This window comes from Tachysurus fulvidraco, chromosome 14 (assembly GCF_022655615.1).
Source record: "Tachysurus fulvidraco isolate hzauxx_2018 chromosome 14, HZAU_PFXX_2.0, whole genome shotgun sequence".
NCBI lineage: Eukaryota > Metazoa > Chordata > Actinopteri > Siluriformes > Bagridae > Tachysurus > Tachysurus fulvidraco.
This window is the reverse complement of record NC_062531.1, coordinates 9898001-9924497: the sequence shown is the minus strand read 5'-3', so window position 1 is coordinate 9924497 and position 26497 is coordinate 9898001. Positions and strand designations below refer to the sequence as shown.

The window sequence follows — 26497 nt, the reverse complement described above, 5'->3', positions numbered from 1 at the left end:
GTGAGGACTGAAAACGCATGAAGGAAATGTTAGTCAAACATAAGTGACTGTCTGAACACCCTACGGTGCTCACAGCATCCTGCTCGTATGACTCCAAGCTAAAGTCATGGGCTGCCTTTATAGATCACTGTGAGGAGAAAAATGGAGGGGTTCCAAACATCCGCAATCAATTAGCTCTGAGCTCTGGCATGCAGGCCGAGGCTGGGACAGGCTTCCTTCCTGCAGTGCAGCTCGCTAGAGACAAGGCCATTAAAAAGGAGAGGACCAAACTCAAACAATTCCCTTATCAGGTCCAAAAAAGTGAAACCTGAACTCCAACCTAACCTTTGTCTTATTGGAAAATTATACTAATTGACAATAATATGTTTATTGTTGCGAGTACCATTAAAAGCTAAAACCGGTCTGAAGAATCCCAGGCTTTTCCTGGATTAGCCATTTTGGAAATCTGTTTTAACACCAATTTTATTCCAGCTGTAATGATCACAAAAAAGAATACAATTTACATCATGACATTATAAAGCTAAGTAAAGAAGTGCAAGCTTAACTTCGATTGCTACTCTTAAAGAGATGTACTACACAGTTGGAACGTCCAGTGAAGCAGCACTGATGATCACCTTCCCTGTTGAAACGCCGCTGAGGCTTTGCGACTCGGTCAAAGAGCGAGGTCTACTTTTGAACAGTTCTTGGCTTGTGCTTGTCGTACTTGTGCGTAACGCCTGTCAGATAAAATTATTCCTACTTGCTGAGAGGATTTTATAAGGAACAAAACTTCTACTGACTTTTCCTCATGCTGCTCTTGATTACCTGTAGATCAGGGGTTAGGGTTTAACAGTTGCCTTGGTACAAGCAACCAATAAAAGTGGTGCAGCTGAAAAGCATTCGATTGCATACCCTCACTCTCTCTCTCGCTCTCTGGATCTTCTCAGTCGTACGTATCTTTGGGCTCTTGTATGTGACAGAGAGCAGGCAGCACTTTACTGTGATAGGGCAGAGCTGCCTGGTAAACTGAAATTGGCAAATGACTAAATTGGGGAGAAAAATAAGAAAGAAAAAAAACTCCAGTGTTTAAATGCTTCATCAGTTTATATGTAGCAGCCCTAGATAATGGAAGCCAACAGGAGGTTAATAATAAGTGTTAAAACATACACTCTACTCAGAAATCCAGGTTTATCTGCTCTAATCTTCAAACTTCTTGCTGAAGTAAACAATGTTTTGAAAATAACAATCCATGTAGATGGAATTTATTATTTTCACTCAAACATTTGCTGGCTTTAAAAGTAACTCCACCATGCCATGGCTTTTCCTGTTGTCACCCCAGAGAAAAGCAGCTGATGTTAAATAAAATGTATTTGCTGACAAAAAGACATAGTATTTGGTTCATTTTCACAGCATAATTAATCAGAGAAAAGGAGCGAGTAGCTCATTTATTATGGGTAGCTAATCGCTACTTATTAACAAACGATAGTGACAAGATCTTTGGGTGATCTGTAATAACACTACCTGTGTTGTCTGTGGAATGAAAAGCTCATTGGTGCTTTATAACAAGCAGTGGCCTCATGATAAAACAATAGCCTCATGTGCTATGTCTGCTTCGGCTATTATTCTGTATGCATGTATAAACCTGTGTATTATTGTGTTATTATAAATGAAGACGTACACTGGTTGCAAGTTTTTTTAAAATCTCTGCAGTATTCTCTGGTTTCTTATTTATCTCCTGCCCAACACCACCTGATTTCTGAACCTGTATATTTTTCACTGCTCTCTTACTTGTCTAGGATCACCGTGTGCATGAGATGGATGAGCAGAAAGACATTCTTTGACATTGCTGGAATTAAAGAAGCTCTGCTTAGTACAACATGGGGTGCCACTCACTCTAAAGCCAAGCGACAACGCTTCTGTCCAATGTGCTTGTAGAAACAGAAAAAGTCGAACGAAAAAGTTGGAAAAAAAGGTGTTTAATATTTTTTTGGTACATTTTTTTCATGAAAAATCATTAAAATCATTGTAATTGCTCTTTCAAGGGGAAGATGTATTACCTCAGTGGGTTGTAGCTGCCATGGGATTTGCTCATTCCTGCATGTGTTCATTCCACTAAGCTCTAAACTGAGCCTTGGCATTTATACTTTTGCTGCAGCAATAGCATTAAAGAGAAAAAAATCCAACATTAGATCAACATTCCAAGGATTTTTCCATGACTAATGTGAGATCTTGTTGTACTAATGCTACTCAAACAGTGACATAAGTGCCGTCTGAATGTGAAAATTGCCGCGTGATGAAAACTGCTCACTTTTCACTCAGGTAGCGAGTGAACTCCAGCTGGCTGTGCTATCATACATGAGAGAAGGGGATTCATTTGGAAATTGTTAGCAAGGCCAAGGAGTTGGATGATCATGATGATTTAGGAACATCTGGAGTGGTTACAGCAGAAGGACACCGCTTCTGTAACTCTCCTCCGATGGCCATTTAATTACCAGCAGTTTGCACTGTAAGATGTCCTCTTAGTGTTGGCTTACAGACTTGGGAAAGCAGGGGGCCAAGACAATGACCACCCCCTCTTCCTGTACTGAATTAACCTCTGTTTAAAGAGCCTGGAGATGGGAAACAACCTCTCCCTTCACACACTGAAAATCAGACATCGTACTGTATGTCAAGCGCCAAAGCAACTTCCCAGAATGCAAAGCTCCTACCATATAATGTAGTATGTTCATTTCACTCTGAAGTTGGTTAAAATAGCAGAATATAGGAATAAAAATCTTGCGGTGATAAACAAAGAGAGATAATGCATATATAATATGAATCTTGTGATCTAAATAGATACATTATGCCATTTGTGGACACCTGATTATCACACCTATGTGTGGACCTTAGCCACAGACTTAGCCTTAGCCACAACCGTAACGCAAGTTTGAAGCAGGCGATTGTCTAGAATGTCTCTGTATGCTGTAACTTTACCGATTTCTCTACACTGAAACCAAAACACCCAAACTAGTTAGCCTGGCAAAGTTTGAGTGGAAGAACTCAAGTGGGCTACAGAGAGCCCTGACCTCATACTTACTGAACACCTTTGGGATGAACCAAAACAGCACACCAGGACTTTACACTCGACATTGCTACCTGACTCTGTTGGTTGAATGAGCCCATTTAACTGGAGGCTGTTATAGCAGCATAGAATAGACAAACTCTGGAAAGGAATGTTCAACAAGTGCATATTTACATTTAGGGCATTTGGTAAGCTCCCTTATCCAAAGTGACTTATGTTTATCTCATTGATTTCACTGATCAGTTGATGGTTAAGGGCCTTGCTCAAGGGCCCAGGAGTGGCAGCTTGGCAGCGATGTGATTTTTCAGTTCCTCATGATATTTCAAATAAAAGTCCAATATCATAACAGCTTATAACTGCGAGTCTCCACAGTCTTTTTATGTATGTGAATGTTGAGATAAAGATCAGATATTAACTCTCCACTCGCTGCACACCTGATGTACACACCATATTTAACATGAAGTGATGTGGAGCATTTTTTCCGATGTGAGTAAATGCTGCGAGCAGAACTTCAAGACGAGAACACAAATTGCTTGCAGGATTGTTTTTAATGAATAATCCAGGAACAGCAGGACACTTCCATCTGCAGCCAGGTAAGACATTATAGCCAGGCTGTAAAATATACCAAGCTCGCAAAATTCAGAGCCTAGATACTTTCAGCCAGTCATGTTATTTTGGCCAAAAAAACGAAAACAGCTACTTAAAACGAATGATATACACTGTAGGGAAAAGGCATAACAAAATCTCTCCCTGGAAACCAAGAAGCCACTCAGTCTGAAACACAACCACATTTAATATGTTAGTATGCAGGTCACTAAGAGACCGTTGCACTCTTCCTCGTCTGTACATTTACTGACACGGAAAACGTAAAACTGTCCCTCAAAGAGCGATCGAGGTGAATAAATGGGTATTCCCATAGCATTCTGTCCACTTGGAAAAAACAGAATCACCAAAGGTTCCTGGGAATATTTCCACTGACTGTAAACAAAACCATGCATGTCATCTAAAAAAAAAAAAAAAAAAAAAAAAAAAAAAAAAAACGGTCCGGTTCTCCGTGTTTTCTTTCCCTCTCTCTGTAAACAGGGCCGAGTGATCCATCAGAGCCGTTGAGGGGCCCTGTAAATGTGAATGGGGAGTCTGAGAACAATGAACTCCGTTACCCCTCTACACACATCTCCAGCCAATTCCCAAAGAGCCGGAGCGCCTGAGCTCAGCCTGAATTCATTTTCCTGTTCCTCAGAGGGGTACAATGTAAGAGCAAATGCTCAGGTCTTGGGCTGATGAATTATTAAAGAGATGGAAGACATAAAAAAAAAAAAAAAAAAAAAAAAAAAAGGAAAAGATTCTCTGGCTGTGAGACATCTTGGAATGAATCAGAGTCGGTCTTGTGATAGCATCGTGGCTTACTGTGGCTTACACGACACGCGGAACGCCTACACAGGTTTCTGATGAATTCCCAGGACAGGCGTGAATAAAATAAGGTTTTCAGTTTGCAATGCTGGTCTTGCCAGATTTTATATGAACAGCAAACTGTACAATGATAAAAATCTGTAGAAGTTATCAATGATATTAAAATAGTACTGTATAAGTAACTAAATTTCTAATAACAGCAAGTCCCGGTGTTTTATTTATCTTCTGCCAAAGTAACTTGGCCAGAATGACAAAATTTTAATAATTTCTGTAAGAATAACATCAACACTATTACCATTTAGAACTTTCTATATTTATAGAAGACTATTGATCTCTATGAGAAAATGGAGGATCCCAAGAAAACTCTTAATATCGATATCATATTTAATGACATGAAACGTCCACAAAGCAAGTTCCTTTTACCACTTCCAATCACTTCCAGTTTCCGTTTAGTAGTTATCATGTTCGCCGGACATGTGAAAGGTCCCTGGTTAAAGTCCCTAAAGTTTTATGTAGCTTTATCTAATTTTATGTAGCACCTCGGTACTGAACAAAGGCTGCTGCATTTCACTGTGAACTGTGTCAGCTTAATATGGTTGAAATGGCAATAAAAGCTTCTTGACTTGACTTGAGAGCAGCTATAAAGTACAACCCACACTCATACATGCTCTTCCCTACCGGTCTTTAAGTTAATAATACAAAACATAGCTTGTTCCCAGAACCCAGAAAGTACAAGTTCCTCTGTCCTGAAGACATTTCTGAACAGCTTTCTCTCAAAAGACTCTCCAGGAAAACTTACTGATACCTCAACATTGTGACAGCGAAGACTTGCTCCGTAAACACGTTAGAGATGAGATTTCTGATCTACATAAACATGCAGAACTATTAATAAGTTCTCTGAAGCTCCTTTCCATCAGAATAATCCGGTTTGCCTTTCCATGGGCTAGAGAGCCATCATGGAGCCAAGTCTTACGTCACTGTATACAACGTTATACAGCAACGTTAGCGCAGCATCGGCAAACACAAACACATCGATGGCGGATGTTGCTTTACTGTTAATGCTCATGGCTTTGATGCTACATTGGCATCCAAAAGCAGCAAATCCTGATTTAAAATGTTTTAAAAATGGTGCTAACAATGTTGGTCACAATAACCCCGCCCCCACCCCTGACACAAGCGGTTCTTAAGTCTAGACCAGCAAAGTTTTGGTGCTACTTAAGAACCTTTTTCCTGGTTTAGAGCCGTTGCTTTGGGTGTCGGAAAAGAAAGAACTGATTTTAAATTAGGAACTACCTAAACAAACTACCTTGGTGGAAAAGAGGCAAAACTGCCTTGGTGGAAAAGGGGCATGTTAGAAGCCATTAATTTGAAAGGAGACTCCAGTGTCAGTGCATTCTGACCCTTAGAAGTAAGGCTGTAATAAAGTCTTCTGACAGGGAAACTTGTCAGGACAGAAGACTCTCATAATATTAGGATATTTTTATAAAGAATATAGATGTGTATATTATATTCTCACTGCAAACAAACGCAGGTAACGCAGGTGAAAACTTCCAGTAATCACAGACAAATAGCTGTAATGTAAAAGGAATAAAAACACATGCAGTTATTAGAAAATTAGTATAAAGTATAAGTGTGCTTTGTGTCAGTCCATATCTCAAAGCCCCGTCCTAGAATACCGCCAGTGAGCAGCATCGTATCACATCCCATTTAAATCCTTAAAACAGTCTGAAACACTATGTGGAGTAATAACGTTTTGTCAGAACCATACCATCTTATCGGCCTGAATGTGGTTCTTCACAAGCACAGAGCAAATACACCGAAGCACGTTAAAGCCTGGTGGTCTCCCACAGTACAGCTGCCACATTGTAACTGATATTTATCCAATTAGTACATGATTTTCAACTACACATTTCTGTCGATGTAAACTTTGACATCTAAACTGAATAAATCTTTGTAGCGCGATACAGGCACACATTTACGCCCAGCTGCTAGCCTTTTACGGAGTGCCAGCGAGTAGCCGACAGAGCCAAGAGAGAAGATTATGAACTACAAAGCACTGCTTGTGAAGAGCCACAGTGTGGAGCAGAGACACAACAGCGAGAGCTTGTGTTTGAACGAGACCGTCTCAGAATTCGGGGCAGAAACGTCATAAACACCAAGCTTGGCTAGTCTTGAACTGAAACAAAATGTCATTTCAGGGCCACAAATACAGTTAATATCCCTTGCAAAAGATGTAGTGCTGTTCTGAAAGGGGCATGAAAGTGGAAGTAAGAAATAAAACAGTTGTGTGTGTGTGTTATTAACTGCATGGGCAAAGGCATAGTGAAAAGGAGAAGCTTTAGTAAAAGCACCTGCATTCAGTGCAATGAAAGAAAGCAGGTCAGCAACAACAGGTGGAAGAGAACTGGTTATATGAATACATGCATGCATGATTCTGTTGTATGTAATCACAGCACAACTCGGGCTCATACAAACTGCTTCCTGACTTACCCTTTCCGAGGATTCTGTCTGTGTGTGTGTGTGTGTGTGTGTGTGTGTGTGTGCGCGCGCACATAAAAGCTCGGCAGTACTGCTAGACTTGGCACACATTACACTTGGTAAATCAGCCGCTCAGCCTGCAGGCATCGTGGATTACTTCCACTGTGCAACCTGTGCTCTTCAACATAGCCAACACCGTGTGCCAGTACACGGCCGGTGATATTTTAGGACAGGGTCAACAATAAACACACAGAGACAAAACGCTGCTGTCAAGAAAAAAAATGTCTAACATCAGAAAAGTCCAGAAAAATTATATTTAAAAAAGGGCATTAGATTGAAGAACTGCTAGGCTCTGCTTCTAACTGACAGCGAGCACATTAGATTGGATGTCTGGATGCTTGTTTTAGTGGGTGCTATAGTGGTGTAACAAGTAGTATTGTCCGAAGTGGGTCTCTGATTCCATCAAGCGCTTACTATCTGTGTGTGGTTTTGCATGTTCTCCCCGTGTCCTTGCAGGTTTTCCTCCAGTTTCCTTAAATATCTCAAAACCATGCTGAAGGATTGCTGGCATTCTCGATATGTCTGTGTGCCTGATGCCCTTTGAAGGAATCCCACCCAAGTTGTATTCTCTACCATCGTGTGTTCCTGGATCGGCTCTGACAAGGATAAAGCGCTTATCAACCAAAACCTTATGAAGGTCCATCTGGATGGAAGATCTTCTCTATGCCCATAATTTAAACACCAAGCACCAATATCAGACAGTAGACCTATATTGCTTGTACAAATAAATGTACAGTTGTCTTTATTAAAAAGGTCATACACCAGCTCTTGTTCTGGCAGGACAAACGAGACTACTGTACCTGAATAAGCTGTACACTATTAATCATCTCATACATGTGCATAGGACTCAAAATCTCTTTTCTAGCACTGCAAGTGTTCAGACAGGTTTAACCTGCCAGGCCTAAGCAGAAGGATACATCACAAAAACATTCAGGAAGCCTCTCTACACACACACACACACACACACACAAAATGTTTTAGCTGTTTGACATGTAACAATCTGTAACTCCCCATAACAATGCGTGGAGTAAAATTAGGTCAATAAACTGTTTCTTGGAAACAATTAGATAAGACTCAAGCCAAAAAAATATTTTAAGATTATGCACAACAACTCCCATGCTTTTCACTTGACTCGTTTGCAATTGTGTGATTGTCTAAACCGATGTCCGTTTCCTGACCGTAGCTGATGGACTGATTGTTTCCATCACCTCTTTGTGTTGTGTGATTTTAAAAAGCTTACCCAGGTTTCCTTCTCACAACTCCAGGAGACCCCTGGAGAACATAGAACAGGTCTCTCTGAGCTGGACATTAGATTATTAGAACATACTCTCTGAGCTGGACATTAAACCTGTCTGCACACACAGCTTCTGATCAGTAATGTCAACAACCACTGTGACTTTGTGTCTCTGCACACAGACAGAGAGAGACACACACAGACAGACAGAGAGACACATACAAACAGACAGAGAGACACAGACAGACAGACAGAGAGACACACACAGACAGAGAGACAGACAGACAGACGGACAGACACATACATACAGACAGAGGGACAGACACACAGACACAGAGAGAGAGAGAGAGAGAGAGAGAGAGAGAGAGACCCACACACAGACAGACAGACAGACAGACAGACGGAAAGACACACAGACAGACGGACGGAAAGACACACAGACAGACAGACGGAAAGACACACACACAGACAGACAGACGGAAAGACACACACACAGACAGACAGACGGAAAGACACACACACAGACAGACAGACGGAAAGACACACACACAGACAGACAGACGGAAAGACACACACACACAGACAGACGGAAAGACACACACACACACACACACACACACACACACACACACAGACGGAAAGACACACACACACACACAGACGGAAAGACACACACACACACACACACACACACAGACAGACGGAAAGACACACACACACACAGACAGACGGAAAGACACACACACACACAGACAGACGGAAAGACACACACACACACAGACAGACGGAAAGACACACACACACACAGACAGACGGAAAGACACACACACACACAGACAGACGGAAAGACACACACACACACAGACAGACGGAAAGACACACACACAGACAGACTGACAGACACACACACAGACAGACGGAAAGACACACACACACACAGACAGACGGAAAGACACACACACACACACAGACAGACGGAAAGACACACACACACACACAGACAGACGGAAAGACACACACACACACAGACAGACGGAAAGACACACACACACACAGACAGACGGAAAGACACACACACACACACACAGACGGAAAGACACACACACACACACACACACACACACAGACAGACGGAAAGACACACACACACACAGACGGAAAGACACACACACACAGACGGAAAGACACACACACAGACGGAAAGACACACACACACAGACGGAAAGACACACACACACAGACACACAGACGGAAAGACACACACACACACACACACACACACACACAGACGAAAAGACACACACACAGACAGACGGAAAGACACACACACAGACGGAAAGACACACACACAGACGGAAAGACACGCACACACACACAGACGGAAAGACACACACACAGACACACAGACGGAAAGACACACACACACACACACACACACACACACACAGACGAAAAGACACACACACAGACAGACGGAAAGACACACACACACACAGACAGACGGAAAGACACACACACACACAGACAGACGGAAAGACACACACACACACACAGACAGACGGAAAGACACACACACACAGACGGAAAGACACACACACACACACACAGACGGAAAGACACACACACACAGACGAAAAGACACACACACAGACAGACACAAAGAGACACAGACAGAGAGAGAGAGAGAGAGAGAGAGAGAGAGAGAGAGAGAGAGAGAGAGAGAGAGAGAGAGAGAGAGACACACACACACACACAGAGACAGCAGCTTGGTTTTTCCCAGAAGATTTATATACTGTATGAATGCACATACAGGCCAGGATAAAAGAAAAAAGTGTGTATTTGTATCCATGTAGAAGCCATGAATGTCAGTTTGTATGGTCAGAGATTACAGAGGATTTAACTATAATAAATAAATGAATGCTAAATTATTTGGCCGTGATATATGCTGGATTTCAGAGTAACTACAGAAGAAAGGCAGTGATCCTAGATGATGTCATGGTTTATAAGGATTACACAGGACAATATCTGGCACATGCCACTTCGTAGGCTGAGTGGTTTCGGCCACATTGTTCACAAAACCTGGACAAACACCAAACTCTGAATAAAGCACAAAAGCATCAGTGTGAAGAAGTTTCATTATAGCCTATCTCTGACGTACACATCTCTGACATGCAAAAAAACTGTACTTTTACATTCTGTGCATATTAACCTAACCATGTGTGAAGAATGATTTAGCATCAATATCGCCAACAATCATCTTCAGTTCATCCTCGCTGGAAAAACATCTCGTGTTGAACTTTGACTTGTCAATCTTGTCAAGCAAAAGCAGGCATCTGTGGACACAATAAGCACAGGCTCCACAAACCATGCTGCAATGTCCAGATTAGGACAAGGGTAAATCCATGCCCAAAACCGCTAACGGTCACAGATACCCTATGAAATTTTACTTGGAATGCAACAAAATAATTATCATGCCTTAGGACTCTAAAGGGTTTTAACACGTTTACTCCATGTCGAATCACACGGTGAAAATTCTTCTGCGACATAAGAACATTTCCAAGATCTGCTTACATCTTTCATAAGTACAATGAGATTTGCACACGCAGAAACATCCTTCAGAGTGACTTCTACATAATAGCGATCGTTTTTTTCTGTCCCTTATCATAATTTTGTTTACATCTGTAGCTGAAGTTTCACATCATCCTATGCCATTCTCTTTTTGGTCGCATAGTAACATCCGTCAGGCTACCAGAATTTTGGTGCAGGCTTTGTTTAATCACAGTGGCACTAAATCACTGGGAAGAACATCACTCTGTGCAGTTTAACATAAACGATCTCGACTCATGACCAAAGAAATGTGATGAGATGTGCAAATTTTGGAGGCGACAGTAGAACTAAGTAGAATGTACAGTATAAACCAAGCTTTACACCCTGACAACTTGTGATAACTTGCGGGAAGTGAGAGCTCAGTGGTTAAGGTGTTGGATAATTAAACGAAAGGTTGTGAGTTCGAATCCCAGAGCCACCAAGCTGCCACTCCTGGGCCCCTGAGCAAGGCCCTAAACCCTCAATAGCTCAGCTGTATAAATAAAATGAATGTAAGTCACTCTGGATAACGGTGTGTGCTTAAATGGCATAAATGTAAACGTTGTGAAAGTTGCAATCAGACACTGAGATTATTTGAAATTTTAAACATGTCCTGACGCTCAGGCTGCAGAACATCACTGCTTCTTATCACCGAGTGTAAAAGAACACTTCAAATTCTTTACAGCATTTTAGGTTGTGTTGTATTTGTTAGTTCTTTTATGTGAGAATCTGATTTTCATATATTGTCCCCTGTCCTGTCTTTTGCTCTCTCTCCCCATCTCTCTTCCTTCTCTCTATTCCCCCTCTCTCTTCTCTCTAGCCCCCTCTCTAACTCCCCCATCTCTCTCACTGTCTCTCTCACTCCCCCATTATTCCCCCCCTCTCTCCGTCGCTCTCTCTTCCCCTATCTACCCCCTTCCCCCTCTCTACCCCCCCCCACCCCCCTCTGTCCTGTCTGAGGCTCAGGTTTAGGAAGTGAAGTCGTGCTTTAGGACACTGCAGCCAACACCCCTTCCTACATCTGGGACTCTTTCCCTTACAATTCATTGTCCTTGTTTTTGAGCCGAAGACGGGACAAAACGTCGAATTCAGATTCACCCGAAATGTTTTTGTTGCTAGAATAAGAATTGAAACAACCCTGAAATCTAAAACCCGGCCTTATTGGGCTCTTAAAGGTGTCCACACCAAACCTAACAGGTAAATAGACGATAATCTATGTTTAAATCAGACACACCGAGCTAGTTTATCCACCTTAAAGCTCACATCTAACCCCAGGACTACAGACACAGGTCTCTGTGATGAATAGTTGCGACCGGATCCGCATTGTTTCAACAAACGACACACAGTAACACAAATATTAGCGCGGTTACTAAATATAACGTCAAGAAAATAAACCTAAGCGGTGTTTAAGAGAGTGTATAATCTCCTTCAGGTCTGTTTCAGTCGGAAAACTGGGTGTGAAAACCGGATTAAGGAACATCCAGACCAGACCCAGTCTCGGTGTGAGAAAGGCTTCAGTGTGTGCAAGAAAAAGGCAAACAAGCAAATAAATAAGAGTCAGATGAAGCGGTGTCACATCATCATCATCATCATCATCATCTCACTGTGTTAAAGACTTTGTGTAACAATAACGCAGCTTTAACCAGCAGCAAACATGTGACGCCACACAAAAGACCCAGTAGTTGAAATTTCTTACCCAAAGATCCGTTCCCCAGCTCATTTCTGTTTCCCTAGTAAAAGCACACACTCCAGTGAACGGTGTATTTATTTCCCCGCACCGACTTCACTGCTGCGCGAGACGCTCCGACGCCGACAAACCGAGGGCGCGTGAAGCCAGGAACCGTGCACGACTAAACGCTATCGCTTCTATGCACACACACAAACACAGCCACCAGAAATACTTGATAACGACATAAACCCTGGAGGGGAAAAATACGGCAAAACCTTAACTAAATGCTGCACTCTACTGTTCAGGGTTTGGAAGAACAAGTCCAAGGTTAGAACGTCATTAGTACACACAGACACAGACACAGACACAGACACAGACACAGACACAGACACAGACACAGACACAGACACAGACACAGACACAGACACAGACACAGACACAGACACAGACACAGACACAGGCACAGACACAGACACAGACACACGCGGTTGCCAGCTCAGCCGTGTTCATGCACAATGGGTGATTCTGATCTGCCATGTTTTGGGGTTTTTTTCCCACTAATTATTTCCTGCATGTTAAATTGGTGTGATTTTTTAACGCAAAAAACAAATGGATGCTTTAATACATATGTGCATACTAGAGGGGATATTTAAAATAAAAGCCTGGCTATTGTACACTATTGTACACACACTATTAGGAACACCTGTTCTTTTAACAGCTATCTGTTCGTCCAACCAAGTGGCAGCAGCACAACACATAAGTCATGCAGATAGTCTGCAGCCAGGGCATGCTTGGCAGATGGGCTGGATTCAGAATCTGCTGATCTGGGACTTTCACATTCAACAGCTTGGAGTTTCTGGTGTCTGATGTGAACATAAATCTCTTAACTTGTAGCTGCATGATTTTATGCAGGTTATGAGCAGGTGTACAGTTGTACCTAATAAAGTGGATAGTCAGTGTGTAATAGATTTAATAACTGTCATACCCCTAAACTCTAGTGAGACAATAAGGTGATGTCTCAAGCTCAAGTGTATTAGTTGTTGAAGTTTAAGGAGATATTGTTTATAGGCCTACCTATTGTTATTAGTTAGTGAAGTTTGGATTAAACCCATTCAATTTAAGTGACTAGTTAAAAAGTCTAATAAACACATTAAGAGAAAATATGAATTTGAACCCTTTTGTTTTTGATATGTAATATACTTCCATTCCACGTACATACAACCACACACAATGTCTTTAAAGTGTGAACAAAAGTATATGTTTTAATAAAACCTGATCTTGTAGAAAGTCGACACTCTGTTATTAATACATATTTATAATAAATAAGTGCAGGTCATTAAAAATACGTAAACATTAGAAGAGCTCATGCAAAAAAAATCGGCAGTCATGGTGAATATGAAGATCTGGTTTAATAATTTATAATAACTGAAGAGTTTACAGGTGTAAACTTCAAGGTACCTAAACTAAACCTCCCCAGAAAGGTGCAAAAAGTAAAATTTAATTATAAATAAGGTAATTGATCGGCATCAAAGTACTATTATTTTGTGGTGTCTAAGTTATCCCATCAGACTTATAAAAAATATTATACTCATCCATACTCTTTGTTTACATACAAAACATAGTAAAAATACAATAAGAGTACATTTGAAGTGGTAATATGGATATTAAATAACTAAAAATGTAGTGTCCGACTTAACGGGAACACTTAAATCACACAGTGGATCTTAAACAAAATATTCAAGTTGAAAATCTTTACGTATATACAGTGGGTAATTTGCTGAGAACAAAATAATGTGAAATCATCAACCCAGTGAGGATTCAAAAGTAAAAAATTTAAATTTCAGGCTGTTCCAACTTGCATGAATTTAATCATGGCACCTTTTTTCCCACCTAATTTAAGTCAGTAGTGGGCCTCTATGTGTCTGTATGCACTCTCAACAATATCCGGGCATTCTCCTGATGAGATGGTGGATGGTGTCCTAGGGAACTCCTCCCTGACCTGGATCAGTGAGCTCCTGGACATTCTGTGGTGCTACTTGGCAGATATTGGTCGTGCTGCTGGGTTGTTGCCCTTCTTCTGCCCCATCCAGCATTCCTCGTATAACGCCTTGTGTCTCCTTCATGTTGATATTTCCTTCATGTTGTTGAAACTGTGCTGGATGAAACACAACACCTCCTTGTAACTGCATGTACAGTATGGATGTGCCAAGCTAAGAAATCTGGACTACATGTCTAACCTGTTTGGGTTACAGGGACTGCCTCATGCTACAAGTAGAGACAATGGCCCTAACAAAACACAAAACTAGAGACAAATCAGTTAGGAAGGATGAGCAAGCAATTTTCTGTGATTTCCACCTGCAAAATGTTTCAACTTTTTGTCTTGCTGTTAACTCTCCATTGCACCTGTTGTCACTTTCACTTGCACCAAAGGAGGTGAAACTGATTCCCAATCACTTACGCTTCCTTACTGGACAGCTTGATATCCCCCTAAAGTTGAATGAATTTCTTGTTATACTGTGATGTTTTACGGATATCTTATTGCAAAACGTCCGGCAATTCGATATCGTGTTCGTCTCCTTGTGTAACTTGAGTTGACAAAGATTACACTGCCATATTGTTTAACTCATGTTTACTGAGTAGATGATAACTAACGTTTAACCAATTATGGTATACAAGTATGTGGTGGTTTTCAACACCCCACTGAACGTCTGAAAATCCTTTGAATAAGAAATAAACATACTGCACCAGCATAAGCTTCAACCCTTTTTAATTATTATTTACATCAAGTGTAACACTGAGGGAGCACTTCACAGTAATATGCTATTAAAAGTGAGCTTTAAATTAGAATCACACAAAATATACTTTTTACATAACAGAAAAATACTGTTATTCTGTCAACCTCTGCCCTTTTTAAATCCCCCTTAAAATTCACATATTTAAAATTAAGAGTGTTCCATTTGTCATTGCACTTAAACGACTGCAGAGGTGGCCTTTGGTATATAAAGGAAGTTTTACATAAAAAACAAAAATAATCTACAGAACTACAAACCTCATCATACAAAAAGAACATGTTATTTCCAGGATTCAATATCTCTTAAAAATTACATAAATAAAACTGGAAAGAAATAATAATAATAAAAAAAAAATAATAACAACAATAAATTAAAAGACAGTGTCAAAATAAAACTACAGAGTGAAAAAGGGCAAAACATTGTGTGAAAAAAAATGTGTGAAAGATGGCTTTGAACATAGACCAGCAAACAGGAACAGGAAATTCTGCTTTACTTCACAGGTTTGCCTTGTTGCCAACTCGTGCAGCACATATACAGTATAATGAAGATCCCAAACTGAGTAAAAGACCAAATTATAGAAAGGCAACACTAAAGAACAGCATGATGATGCCTTACTGTATGTAATTAAATTAAGCACTTTGCCATTTCAAGCTCTCATACTGTATCTTAAAAATATTCCCTGAAATCACTTGAACTAGGGTCAATCTTTTAACTCTTTCCTTTAAATCCTCCTCCCCAAAGTTATGCAACTGTCAAACAATTTTAAAGAACTAGATTTCTCACAGGTTGAATAATTCTGTTAGAACATCTCTATATAGTTTTGCTTTTCGCCCAGAATAAGGAACAAAATTATTGTTTGAGGATTTAGTCAGTGAGGAAATCCCAACAAGATCTAACCATTGAATGATCTCATCAGCAAAATGGTCTTAAATGCCCTGTTGTTGTTTTTTTTTTTACTGCTACAGGACAAAACATTGCACATCTTTCTGTTGAAGTCAGACATCATATAATGCCTGATGAGTCAAGCATTATTTTACATATAAATGAGTAACTCATTCCCATTTCCATCTTCCTAATGCATTATTATATCGTAGCTATGAAATCGCTCACAAAAAAGGCACCATGAAATTGTGGAAGCTGCTTATGGTAGAGAAAACCACCAAGCGTCATCTGATGAAAACCAAAACTTCAAACCAAAACTGTTTCCCAAACGTATGCATGGAACATATGCTCTGTTCCGGTTGAGAGGAATCCAAATGAATTCGAGATGAATGGTACAGACAATAACATTTCCACATTATAACACATAGATGATTTAAGGCAAGCCCATTAACATCTATGCTTTAAAATGGCATCCAGTGTAAAAAGTACATAATCAATTTAATGACATTACAAGGCTTCAAAATAAGAGGGAAAAATAGGAAACTGCACCCATATTTTAAGGTTTTCGAATCTGACAAGATGGATACATTCACATTGTAGATGCTCAGATGGAGACCTTTGTTTCATTTCAATCTTATATTTTTATAAGGAACAATATCCTTTAGATCAGGCAACCACTCTTTAATGCTTCTTGTAGGACATAATGCACAATTATTAATTTATCATAACAAAAACCTCCTGTGCTTTTAATAAGAAATAATTTAAAATTCAAGTTTAGAAGACATTTAGAAGAATAAAAAGAAAAAGTACAAACCAATGTGCGATAGAAATGGCAGTTTGCTGTGTAACTTGTATCTAGCAATATTGCAGTAAAGTTGCTGTTCTGCAGTGAGTGTCTATAGTCACAGTGGGAAACCACAGTGTCCAAACTTGTGCCCGTGTCCCATCTAGACAAACAAAAGCCCATCTATGTCTAAAATTAGCATAACATTCAACTGTTAGGTCGAGGTTAGGGCAAACCTGCTTGTAACCTCTGAAAACATTCCGAGTCATTTCCTATAATCAATATTCACATGTCTGTAGGAATACCAGTAAAACATTGACATAGATGATTTGTTAAGATTCTGGCATAATTACTGGATATGAAACTATCCTTTATCCATTAACTCTTTTGGTTGTTAGACCTTAGCGTGTTGCTTCAAAATTGAAACAATATCTGTTACATATACGTATCAAATACTTACATATCAGCTGGAATTATCTGTTATTTATCATCATGCATCTTATGATTGTCCCCATTGAGCTTTGTTGCTTGAAAGCCTGCTGTTTCTATGGACATTCTATGGGTAATCATTCTATGGACAAAATAACTGGAATCCTGAAGTTGACATTAGCTAAAAATCCTGACAACGAAGAGCATTCTTAAAAGGTCACTTAAATAAAAAGCACTAACCCACAGAGATGATGCTCTATGTTCAGTATATTGACCATCGATACTTTCCCAACGACATTAGCCTACACTGCTACAGAACCATGACCTTATATCAAATGCTGAAATGTCTATACATAGATGTATGAAATCAGTCAGAAGTGACAGTGACTGTGTGATGTGTCGTTTGTGCCGAAGGCTCAGTACTGCTAATATCCAACAGTGTATGCAGAGCACAAGCAGGACACGCCTGATAATTTTTATGGTAATGGGTTTGTTGTGCATATCCAGTTATTGTGAAAAGTAATTTATGTAATAATGAGAATTCTGCAATTTTTCTAATATAGTCATAGAAATATGGCAAAAAAAAATGGTTCATGGGTATCGATTAATCTATTACTTTTAAAATGTAGGCTCTTTTGATCACAAAATAAGAAGCCAAACCTGGACAAAAGACACTGTATATGATTTGTTTTGGACAACAAGCTTATTTACAAGTTTAGAGCTCTATATCCAACTGGCGATTTCAAAGTCCACTGTAAACAATAATGGAGAGGGGAGAGACCATTTGTAGTGATTTTACTGAGGTACTTTTGAGAGAATATCCTCTGACCCCAATCATTTACAAAACAATACTTAAAAACTTGTAAAAAGTCCTATTAGGATAGCAGGGTTTCATGTGACTCCACTAACTACCTTTGCACTACATCGCTGATCTCTTTAATGCAAGAGTGCAAGTTGTCCAGAGCAGGACTTGTCCCACTTCCACTTAGTCCCCCTCCTCCACCCGTAGAAGAAGCCCGCAGTTCCTGGAGGCTGAGTTCAAGTTTCCCCAAAGCCTCACGAAAGGCAAACTTGTTCCGTGTTTGTGGGATGCAGTCTACATAGCCTGAACAGTAGTCGAGTAACTGGTGTCCAGCATCCAAGACTTGGCTGCTAGAGCATGGCTCTGTACTGCTGTGGAGCGCAAGGCTCAGGCACTCAGCACATTCCAGCAGAGCTTCTTTACTCACTTTTTCCAGTGGTATACGTTCTAGCTGCTGCCGGGTCCGTCTCAGTGTCAGCTTTGAGGAGGCAGAGGTAGTGCCACCATTGGCCATCTTGTTTGTTGTGATATTACTGGAAGAAGCAGCAGATGCTGGAGGTGCTTGTGGTGGCGGTATACATGGTCGAGCTCCTCCTGACCCTCTCCCCGATCTTTTGACCCCATCTCCATTGATCTCTGGGCTCATGTTAGTTGCTTCATCAGCACCTTCTGTGCTATAACTGTGTTGGAGAGTGCGCAGTGTGGGTGGAGGAGGTGGGGCACACTTGGGTTTGATCAGTCGTGGCCTATCGGTGCCACTATCAGCCAGCAGCTTGAAGCGGTTGCCCTGAGAGTCTACACCAACCAGGTGTGGATCAGCTGTGCCAGGCTTCAATGTTGGAGAGATTAGGACTGGGACTTTATGATTGTGTGGGCCGACTAACGTTTTAGATGGAGAAGACCAGGCCGGTCTGTCATCCTGCCCCACTCTACCCTGAGTATGAGCATCAGACTCTGCCTCACCCCCAACCCCTGGTGCTCTAGCCGCTCCTGTGCCCACCGATACTGCACGTGGCAAAAGTTTAGCTTTTGGTCTGTCCCGGATCTGAGCTGTGCCCTCGTCCAGCTTTCGGGACGGAGTGTCTGAGGGTCGCGGGGCACCATTCTCTGGCTGTGATGTGGTGGACACTGTGCGTTCCAGTGGTGGTTTGCTACGGTTCCTTGGTAACGTTAGCGCCATGCGCTCCAAATCTGGCAGCCCAGCTGACATGGAGGACGTTGAATTTGAACGAGGAAAGGGCCTGGCTGCCCCACCCCCTTCATCAGTCGCAGAAGACTTCCCAGTTCGCAACCCCAGGGTTTTTTTTATAAGGCGTGGTGTGAAGAAGCCTGCAAGTCCTGCCCAGCTACTGCTGCTGCCCACCTGGTTAGAGGTGGAAGAGTTTGTTCCAGAGAGCTTCTGGCCAAAAGTGGCTCCACAGCACCGTGACTGAACATGGTTTCCTTCTCCATGAGACGGAGAGAAGCCAAGGCCATCAGTCTGAGGCAGTGGAGGAGGACCACCAAAAGCAGTTGTGGGTTCGTACTTCTTGTGAGGCTGTGTCTCAAGGTCTCGAAAGGAACCACTGGGGTTGTGCTGAGGCTGAGAGGTGGAAGTGGTTGTTGATTTCTTCTTCATGAAAGAGCTGAAGAAGCCAGCTTTGCGGTCACGAGTAAAAGTAGCATCCAACATGTCATCAAGCAGGCCACTAGAAGATTTGTCCCTCTGCTTCCGGGGCAGAGCAGGAGAGCTGCTGGAACGACCATCACCTACCAGTAGAGAGGCTGAAAAGCCAAAAAAACAAGAAAAAAAAAAGTTAGAGAAGAAAGCAGTGAACGCACATACACCCACTAAACTACGTGGTGTATTCTTTTACACAATCACAGTGGTAAAATGGAGTGCACAGATCTGAAAGATATCACAGTATTGAATACTGCTCAAGTTTTTGTGGTATGAAGGTATCGTTAATGGAAAATGGCCAGACCCTGACTTATACATTTTTTTATTTGATTACATCAGATCCAGATATATACTAGTTTCTGGGGCTATCTGGGGTTACTGTATTTCAGTAAAGCACCTAGCTTCACTTTATAAAGACAGTTACATCTCTTGATTGTCATTCAAAATCACTTAACAGCTACTGGAGCAGTAGGTAAGATGGTAGAATGATGTAGATGTAATGCTGATTCAATGATGTGACAATGCTGTGATAAAACAGTCTGAGAATGATGCTATGGTCACTAAGAGGCAAGTTTTGAAGCCTACTGTGTAGACCTAAATGGGCTGTTAAGGTTGACTTAAAAACTCAAAATCTAGCCTTTAACTGCTTCAACTGGACCACATTTTACATTATTTATTACAGTGATGTAGTTTTTTTAAAAAAACAAAAAAAAACAAAAAACAAAGCACTAGTGTTGGGGCAAAAATCCCACCAGGGTTGAATAAAGGATTAAATATGTTAAATCCATCCATCCATCTTCTGTACCGGTTACCCTATTCAGGGTCAAGGGGAGCCAACCCAATGCAGACCACACACACTATGGACAATTTAGAGATGCCAATGAGCCTACAACACATGTCTTGAACTGGGGAAGGAACCCAGACTAGAAGCACAGGGAGAACATGCAAAGTCTGCACACACATGGTGGAGGAAGGAATCAAACCTCCAACCCCAGATGTGCCAAGCAAATCAGCTAAACAATGTTTATTTGAAATGAAAGTGCAGGCCCCGTATTAATGACATTTAATAATAAACACGTGCATGAAATAAATTAAACATAAGTAAAAATCTATTGAATAGTTAAACAAGTTTATGTAATACATAAAAAAATTACACAAAAGAGGTTAAATTGCATTTAATCAAAACAGGTCAACATGCTGATGTGCAACATGGGGTGTGTTGGGGTGTTAGGTGATTGTGCGTACTTGTCAAATAATGTACAACAAATAGTGAGGAAACAATTAAATAGCAGCATGTTTAAATAAACAAAAAAAATATAAGCAGAAAAATGAATGATTGGGGAATATAAGTTATTTGCAAAACACAGCTTTCTAGTGTACACACAGTTTAGTTTTAAATGCTAATGCATGATTTAAAGCAGTGTTTTAGATATTATTCTTTAATATCTGATTAAAATATAAGAATTAGTATTTACAAACTTCTACAAAAAAAAAGATCTGATTAAGAAGAATTGTTATCCTATAATACTGCTGATACGCAAACATATATTTATTTATAATATTCATGTGTCTGTATGTATGTGGATATGCATATAAAGTGTATCTTCTTTAGTCTAGAAGAAAAACCACTCCCATTCTCTTGAGTCTGCGCTGGAGACGTGTGAAGTGGAGATCAGCTGATGTACCTGAAGGACCGTGAGCTCCAGGCTCATGCCGACTCTCCAGTCCCTCCATGTTCTCCTTATTGTCTGAGTGCTTCTTCTGCTGCCGTGACTTGGAGGGCACGAGGGGTTGATCGTGACTGAACGAGTGCACTACCCCACCCTTACCACAAGAGGCAGTCTTACACAGTTCCTCTGCCACTTCTGCAAAGCAAGGTGGAGGAAGAGAACATTTGGTTGCTGAATCATTCTGCCTTTATTTTAAAAACTGACAAACGAATGAAAAACAAAAACAAGTCTGCCTAAGTCATTAAAGTTAGGACGTGTAGATCCTGTATTGGCAATTTTTAAGGTGAAGCCCAATTAAAACAAACAAACAAAAAAAAAATCATACATCATCTAAAGGGGAATTTACATTTTGTTAAACATTAGGCTCAGGATCCATCGACTGCACCATTCAAGAACTAAGGAAAGGCTCCATGGCATATCATATACACGACATTTTAAATTTATTTGTAAAGTCCTCTTAAATGTTTAAAAAGCTAAAAAAAAAAGAAGAAAAAAAAAGAGTAAAGCAGGAGTACAGAGTTTATAACTGTACCTTCTGATATGCTGGAGTCATGGAACATTGTCTCAAAGGCCTGATGGATCTCTGCAAACGAGGGTCTGTCCAGTGGGCTCCACTGCCAACCTGAAAACACGCGCACAAGACACGTCAAAGAAAGCATGGCTAATGTAGAAAAAGAGATTGAGTTTTAAATAAATGTGTGTTAAACAAATCAATTAACTTTTAGTCACATCCAGATCAGAAGTACAAAAAAGGCCATGTAAGTGTGTATATAGGACCAGGCTGTATACATCCTAGTTCAGACTCTTAAGAGAGCAACATAAAGTGACAGGGTGTAGTTTCCAATGCACTCACATGCCCTCATAAGTTCGTAGACTTTTGGAGGACAGCCTTCTGGCTGTTCCATGCGGTAGCCCTTCTCCAGCAGGTCATAAACCTGAGACAGGTCAATACCAGGATATGGAGACATACCATAGGTCGCAATCTCCCACAGAAGCACTCCAAATGCTAAAGGACACACACAAGCACAAAAAGATATCAGAAATTCAAATAGTGAATCCAGTATTTTCACCACTGTCTTAGCATAAATGAAAACCATCTCGATTTGCCAAAAAAGAATGAGTCAGTGAAAGCAGAAGAAAGACTGACCCCAGACGTCTGATTTGATGGAAAAGGTGTTGTAGGCTAGGCTCTCTGGTGCAGTCCACTTGATGGGGAACTTGGCGCCAGCATGAGCTGTGTACGTGTCTCCTGTCATCAGCCGACTCAAGCCAAAATCAGCCACCTTTACCACATGGTTCTCTCCTACTAGACAGTTTCGTGCAGCCAGGTCCCTGAGAGAGAGAGCGAGAAAAGAGACGACGTCATGGAAAAAAGAATACTAAGTAGATATGCACAATGTGCAATTCCATAGCAGACATTTTCATAGAACTGTGGCACAGTCTCCAAGATTTCTCAGAGAACTCGAGCGTTTTGTAGGAAAGGGTGTTTTAATCAAGTAATGAATGTTGTTTTGTTCGGCGTTTTGTATGGTGTTTTCTTTTTGATGTAGACTAAGGCTTTCCATTTCATTACCATTAAAAGCATCTTTGCTTATACACAAGACACTTGCACTGTACTGTATAGAACATTTAGAAAGAATACCTATGAATAAAGTTCTTTTTTTCCAGGTATTCCATGGCAGAGGAAATCTGAGTGGCCATGTAGAGCAGCACGACAGCATTCACCTCCTCACGGTCACACTCACGGAGGTAGTCCAGGAGGTTGCCGTGAGGCATGTACTCAGTCACGATGTAGAAAGGAGGCTCCAGTGTGCATACACCTGAACAAACAGAATAATATCCACTCAGTATGTAGTCCCTTTGAATCTACTATATTACAGACACATTGTTGGGCAAGATTCTAGTGTATTATTAAAATGAGATCAATTTTGAAGTACAAAAATTGGACACTGAATTAGAATTGACATTTATGGCTGATAAATACTAACCAAGCAGCTGCACTAGATTGGGGTGTTTCACCTCTTTCATGACCGCAGCCTCTTTCAGAAACTCTTCCACTTCCATAGTGTCTTCCTGTAATGACCAATTGTTTAAAATGTAAAAGCTAAATGTATATATATATAATCAGAAGTTATAGATTTTGAAGTTTCTGCATGCATGAGACCAAAACAAATGCAAGACAAACCTTGAGTGTTTTGACAGCAACCGTGAGGTTGTATTTCTTCCAGACACCCACATAGACCTCTCCATACTGGCCTCCTCCTAGCTTGTGCTTCATGGTTATATCAGTGCGCTCCATCTCCCACTTGTCGTGGATGGGCGAGACCCCGTAGACGGTGGGCTTGTTGCATTTCGGGGCTGGGTAGTGCAGCGTCGTCACCAGACCATCCGCTACAGTGGAATGATGATGGACCAGCTCGGCTAATGTGCTGAACCTGCTCTCTGAGGTTACATAGACCTGCAAGAAAGACCGATATTCCCGTCATCCTTTAAGAAACATTTTGTAGATAAGTCAGGATTATTGTAGGCAGTACTTCCGTATTCTGTTGCAGCCGTGTCCTATATGCTGCTTGTTTACAATTTGTTAGGCGACCATAGACAGAGTGGATAATTAAAGGACTGGAGCTTTGATGCTCTCACCTTGCCATCAGAGGCAGTGTTAATGCGGTAGTGGTAGACTCGGCCCTCGTAGCGCAGTGAAATAGAGAGCTGGCCCGGGCTGCTCTCACTCTCCCTCACAAGAAAGCTGCCGTTGATGAGGCTGCTGAGTAGATACTCGGCTGCGCTGCGAGACACGGGACCGTGATACCAGCTGTGCTTCTCCAGACTGTTCACAGGTGTGATGTAGTTACTGGGGACCCAGCCTTGACCGTTCTTAGAGCGAACTTCACTCCATTCGCCATTCTGGTTATAGCCCAGCACCCTGAGCTTCTCTCCTGAGACAGACAGAGAGATTTAGGAAAGTGGTTAAAACCTGACCCCAAAGCCATGTTTTTACATTCTCACAAGGCATTGCCATCTCTCCGCTCCTTCTCTTATTCTTCTATAGGACCAGAGAGCATCTCGCTTTGCTATTACACTAACATAGTCTTCTTCAAGCCCCATAATGGTAAATTACACCAAATGGATCCACTGTGCCATCTAAAACCCCAACCCCAGCAGACGAGCTCCTGTTTCTCCTTGTCAGGACCAGCCAGACAGTATTGGCGCTCTGGCAGACTGTGCAATAGCACAGCAAATATATAGACAGATTAAAATGCAGCCACTAAGCACTAACTCCCTCACTCTGATTACGCCAGTCTGTGTTTACCCACCTGCTATGGGGCCAACTGTGAGGATTACAAAATGCTCAGGCATTAGTGTTCACGAAGAGAGTCCACAGTGGCCGCTGTCTCACACTACAAATATTAATCCTATTTACAGCAGTTTGGTATGAGGAGGTGGTGTTAATGTGTAATTAAGAGGACAGGAATTTGTCTGGGTGCAGTGGAAAAACAAGACGACATACTTGGACAATATAATAAAGCAAACACACCCAAAGATGAGTGCAGAATTAAAATCATTTGTTCACAAGGCGAATGCTTTCATCATACCTTTTGTGATGCTCAGCGTGTTGTCACCACTGGCCACGAAGTCGTAAAGTGCGACAAACAGGTTTGGGTCACTTTCAGCAGCACCCAGCAGGTTCTCCTTTGAGCTCCAACGCACTGCCTCAGTCAGATTGGACGAGTCCAATCCAAACGGCCTATGCAGGGCCTCTGTTCGAGAGAGAGAGCGGGAGAGAGAGAGAGGGAGGGGGAGAGAGAGAGAGAGGGAAGGACGTCAAACACCAATCCTTCAGGGAAGGGCTTAAAGATGACTGAGTCATAAAAGAGGCAAGAGGGAGTGAGGAGGAGGAAAACAGGATGATGAATGACTGGCTGTGAAGATATGCTGGATAACAATTAGAGAATTAGTATTAGAGAACTTTGTGAAAGATAAAGTAACAAGAAATATTCAATTCAAAATTCAATTCAAAACACTTGGACTAATACAGATAAACCTCACACATGGCGCAAACCAACAGACAACAGAGTTCAACGACATTAAATACAGCTGAAATTTAAAAGATGAAACTGCAGTGTTGGCATATGTCTTTCTCTAGAGATTTACAATATTCCCATATTCTAGGTATAATCAGACCTGGACCAAAGCGGAAAAAGAACGTACCTGGAAGATTGTAAAAATCCACGTCCTGCTGTCTGACAGCGATCAGTCTATTTCTCTCTTCCTCAAAGCTGCTGTGTGATACTAAAGTACGCAGTGGCATCGTCCTTTAAATACTTATTGTACAAAACATATATATTTATAAATCTATATATACACACACATCCAGTATGGAGCTGCCAAGTAAGAGACTCTGTCTAGAGGAGGTTTTGCTCAGCCTGTCAGTTATATATGTACACGTAGCTAAGAGTAGGTGGAGTCAGTGAGGCATTGTTGGAAAAACGGTGTGGTGGAGCTTTTTTTTCTACTTTCTAACGTTTGCCCTACCTCCACAGCTGTTTGCGAGCCACACACGCATATACAGACACACGCAGAAAGCATGCCTGGGCAGCTGCCGTGTAACCATCATCCCAGTGTATGTAAGAGGGAAAGTGTAGGGAGGGGAACAGGACAGCATGGAGGGGTAGAAGAGAATTAGCGGAGATCTGAATGGGTGTTAAAACAAGCTCTAGGGAAAACAGCTCAAGTTTGTTTTCAGAATTGTATCAATCCTCCAATAAAAACTCAAAAACAAAAGGGCATTTAAAAACGCCATGTAATGCCATTCTTAAACACTTGAACGTTCGAACCCTAACAAAGCCGTATAGCCATGTTATATTTACGAGAGGAACCGTTTTTATATCGTACTCAGAAATCGTCGGGATGTTCATATTACAGTCTCAGTATCGCAGGTCA

At 41.3% G+C, this 26497-nt stretch overlaps 2 protein-coding genes across 8 annotated transcripts in view; both read right to left on the bottom strand.

The window, feature by feature from the left end:
- The window catches only part of fnbp1l (formin binding protein 1-like), a 42066-nt gene extending 29331 nt beyond the window's left edge, over positions 1-12735 (bottom strand). For 2 of the 4 annotated variants that reach the window (XM_027166528.2, XM_027166529.2), the window contains exon 1: positions 12505-12735. In XM_027166528.2, the coding sequence (XP_027022329.1) occupies positions 12505-12528 (24 nt within the window). In that variant the 5' untranslated portion in view covers positions 12529-12735. The remainder of the gene's footprint in view (positions 1-12504) is intronic. The other 2 variants (XM_027166530.2, XM_027166532.2) reach the window with 2 other exon arrangements.
- A 2490-nt stretch (positions 12736-15225) lies between these two features.
- The window catches only part of abl2 (c-abl oncogene 2, non-receptor tyrosine kinase), a 30122-nt gene continuing 18850 nt past the window's right edge, over positions 15226-26497 (bottom strand). For 2 of the 4 annotated variants that reach the window (XM_027166488.2, XM_047799814.1), the window contains exons 2-11: positions 25150-25314; positions 24197-24492; positions 23742-24014; positions 23545-23629; positions 23199-23376; positions 22704-22888; positions 22410-22562; positions 22089-22178; positions 21512-21691; positions 15226-19930 (exon numbers count right to left, since the gene is read on the bottom strand). In XM_027166488.2, the coding sequence (XP_027022289.1) occupies positions 18273-19930; positions 21512-21691; positions 22089-22178; positions 22410-22562; positions 22704-22888; positions 23199-23376; positions 23545-23629; positions 23742-24014; positions 24197-24492; positions 25150-25314 (3263 nt within the window). In that variant the 3' untranslated portion in view covers positions 15226-18272. Of the gene's footprint in view, positions 19931-21484; positions 21692-22088; positions 22179-22409; positions 22563-22703; positions 22889-23198; positions 23377-23544; positions 23630-23741; positions 24015-24196; positions 24493-25149; positions 25315-25765; positions 26380-26497 lie in introns of those variants that run through there. The other 2 variants (XM_027166489.2, XM_027166490.2) reach the window with 2 other exon arrangements.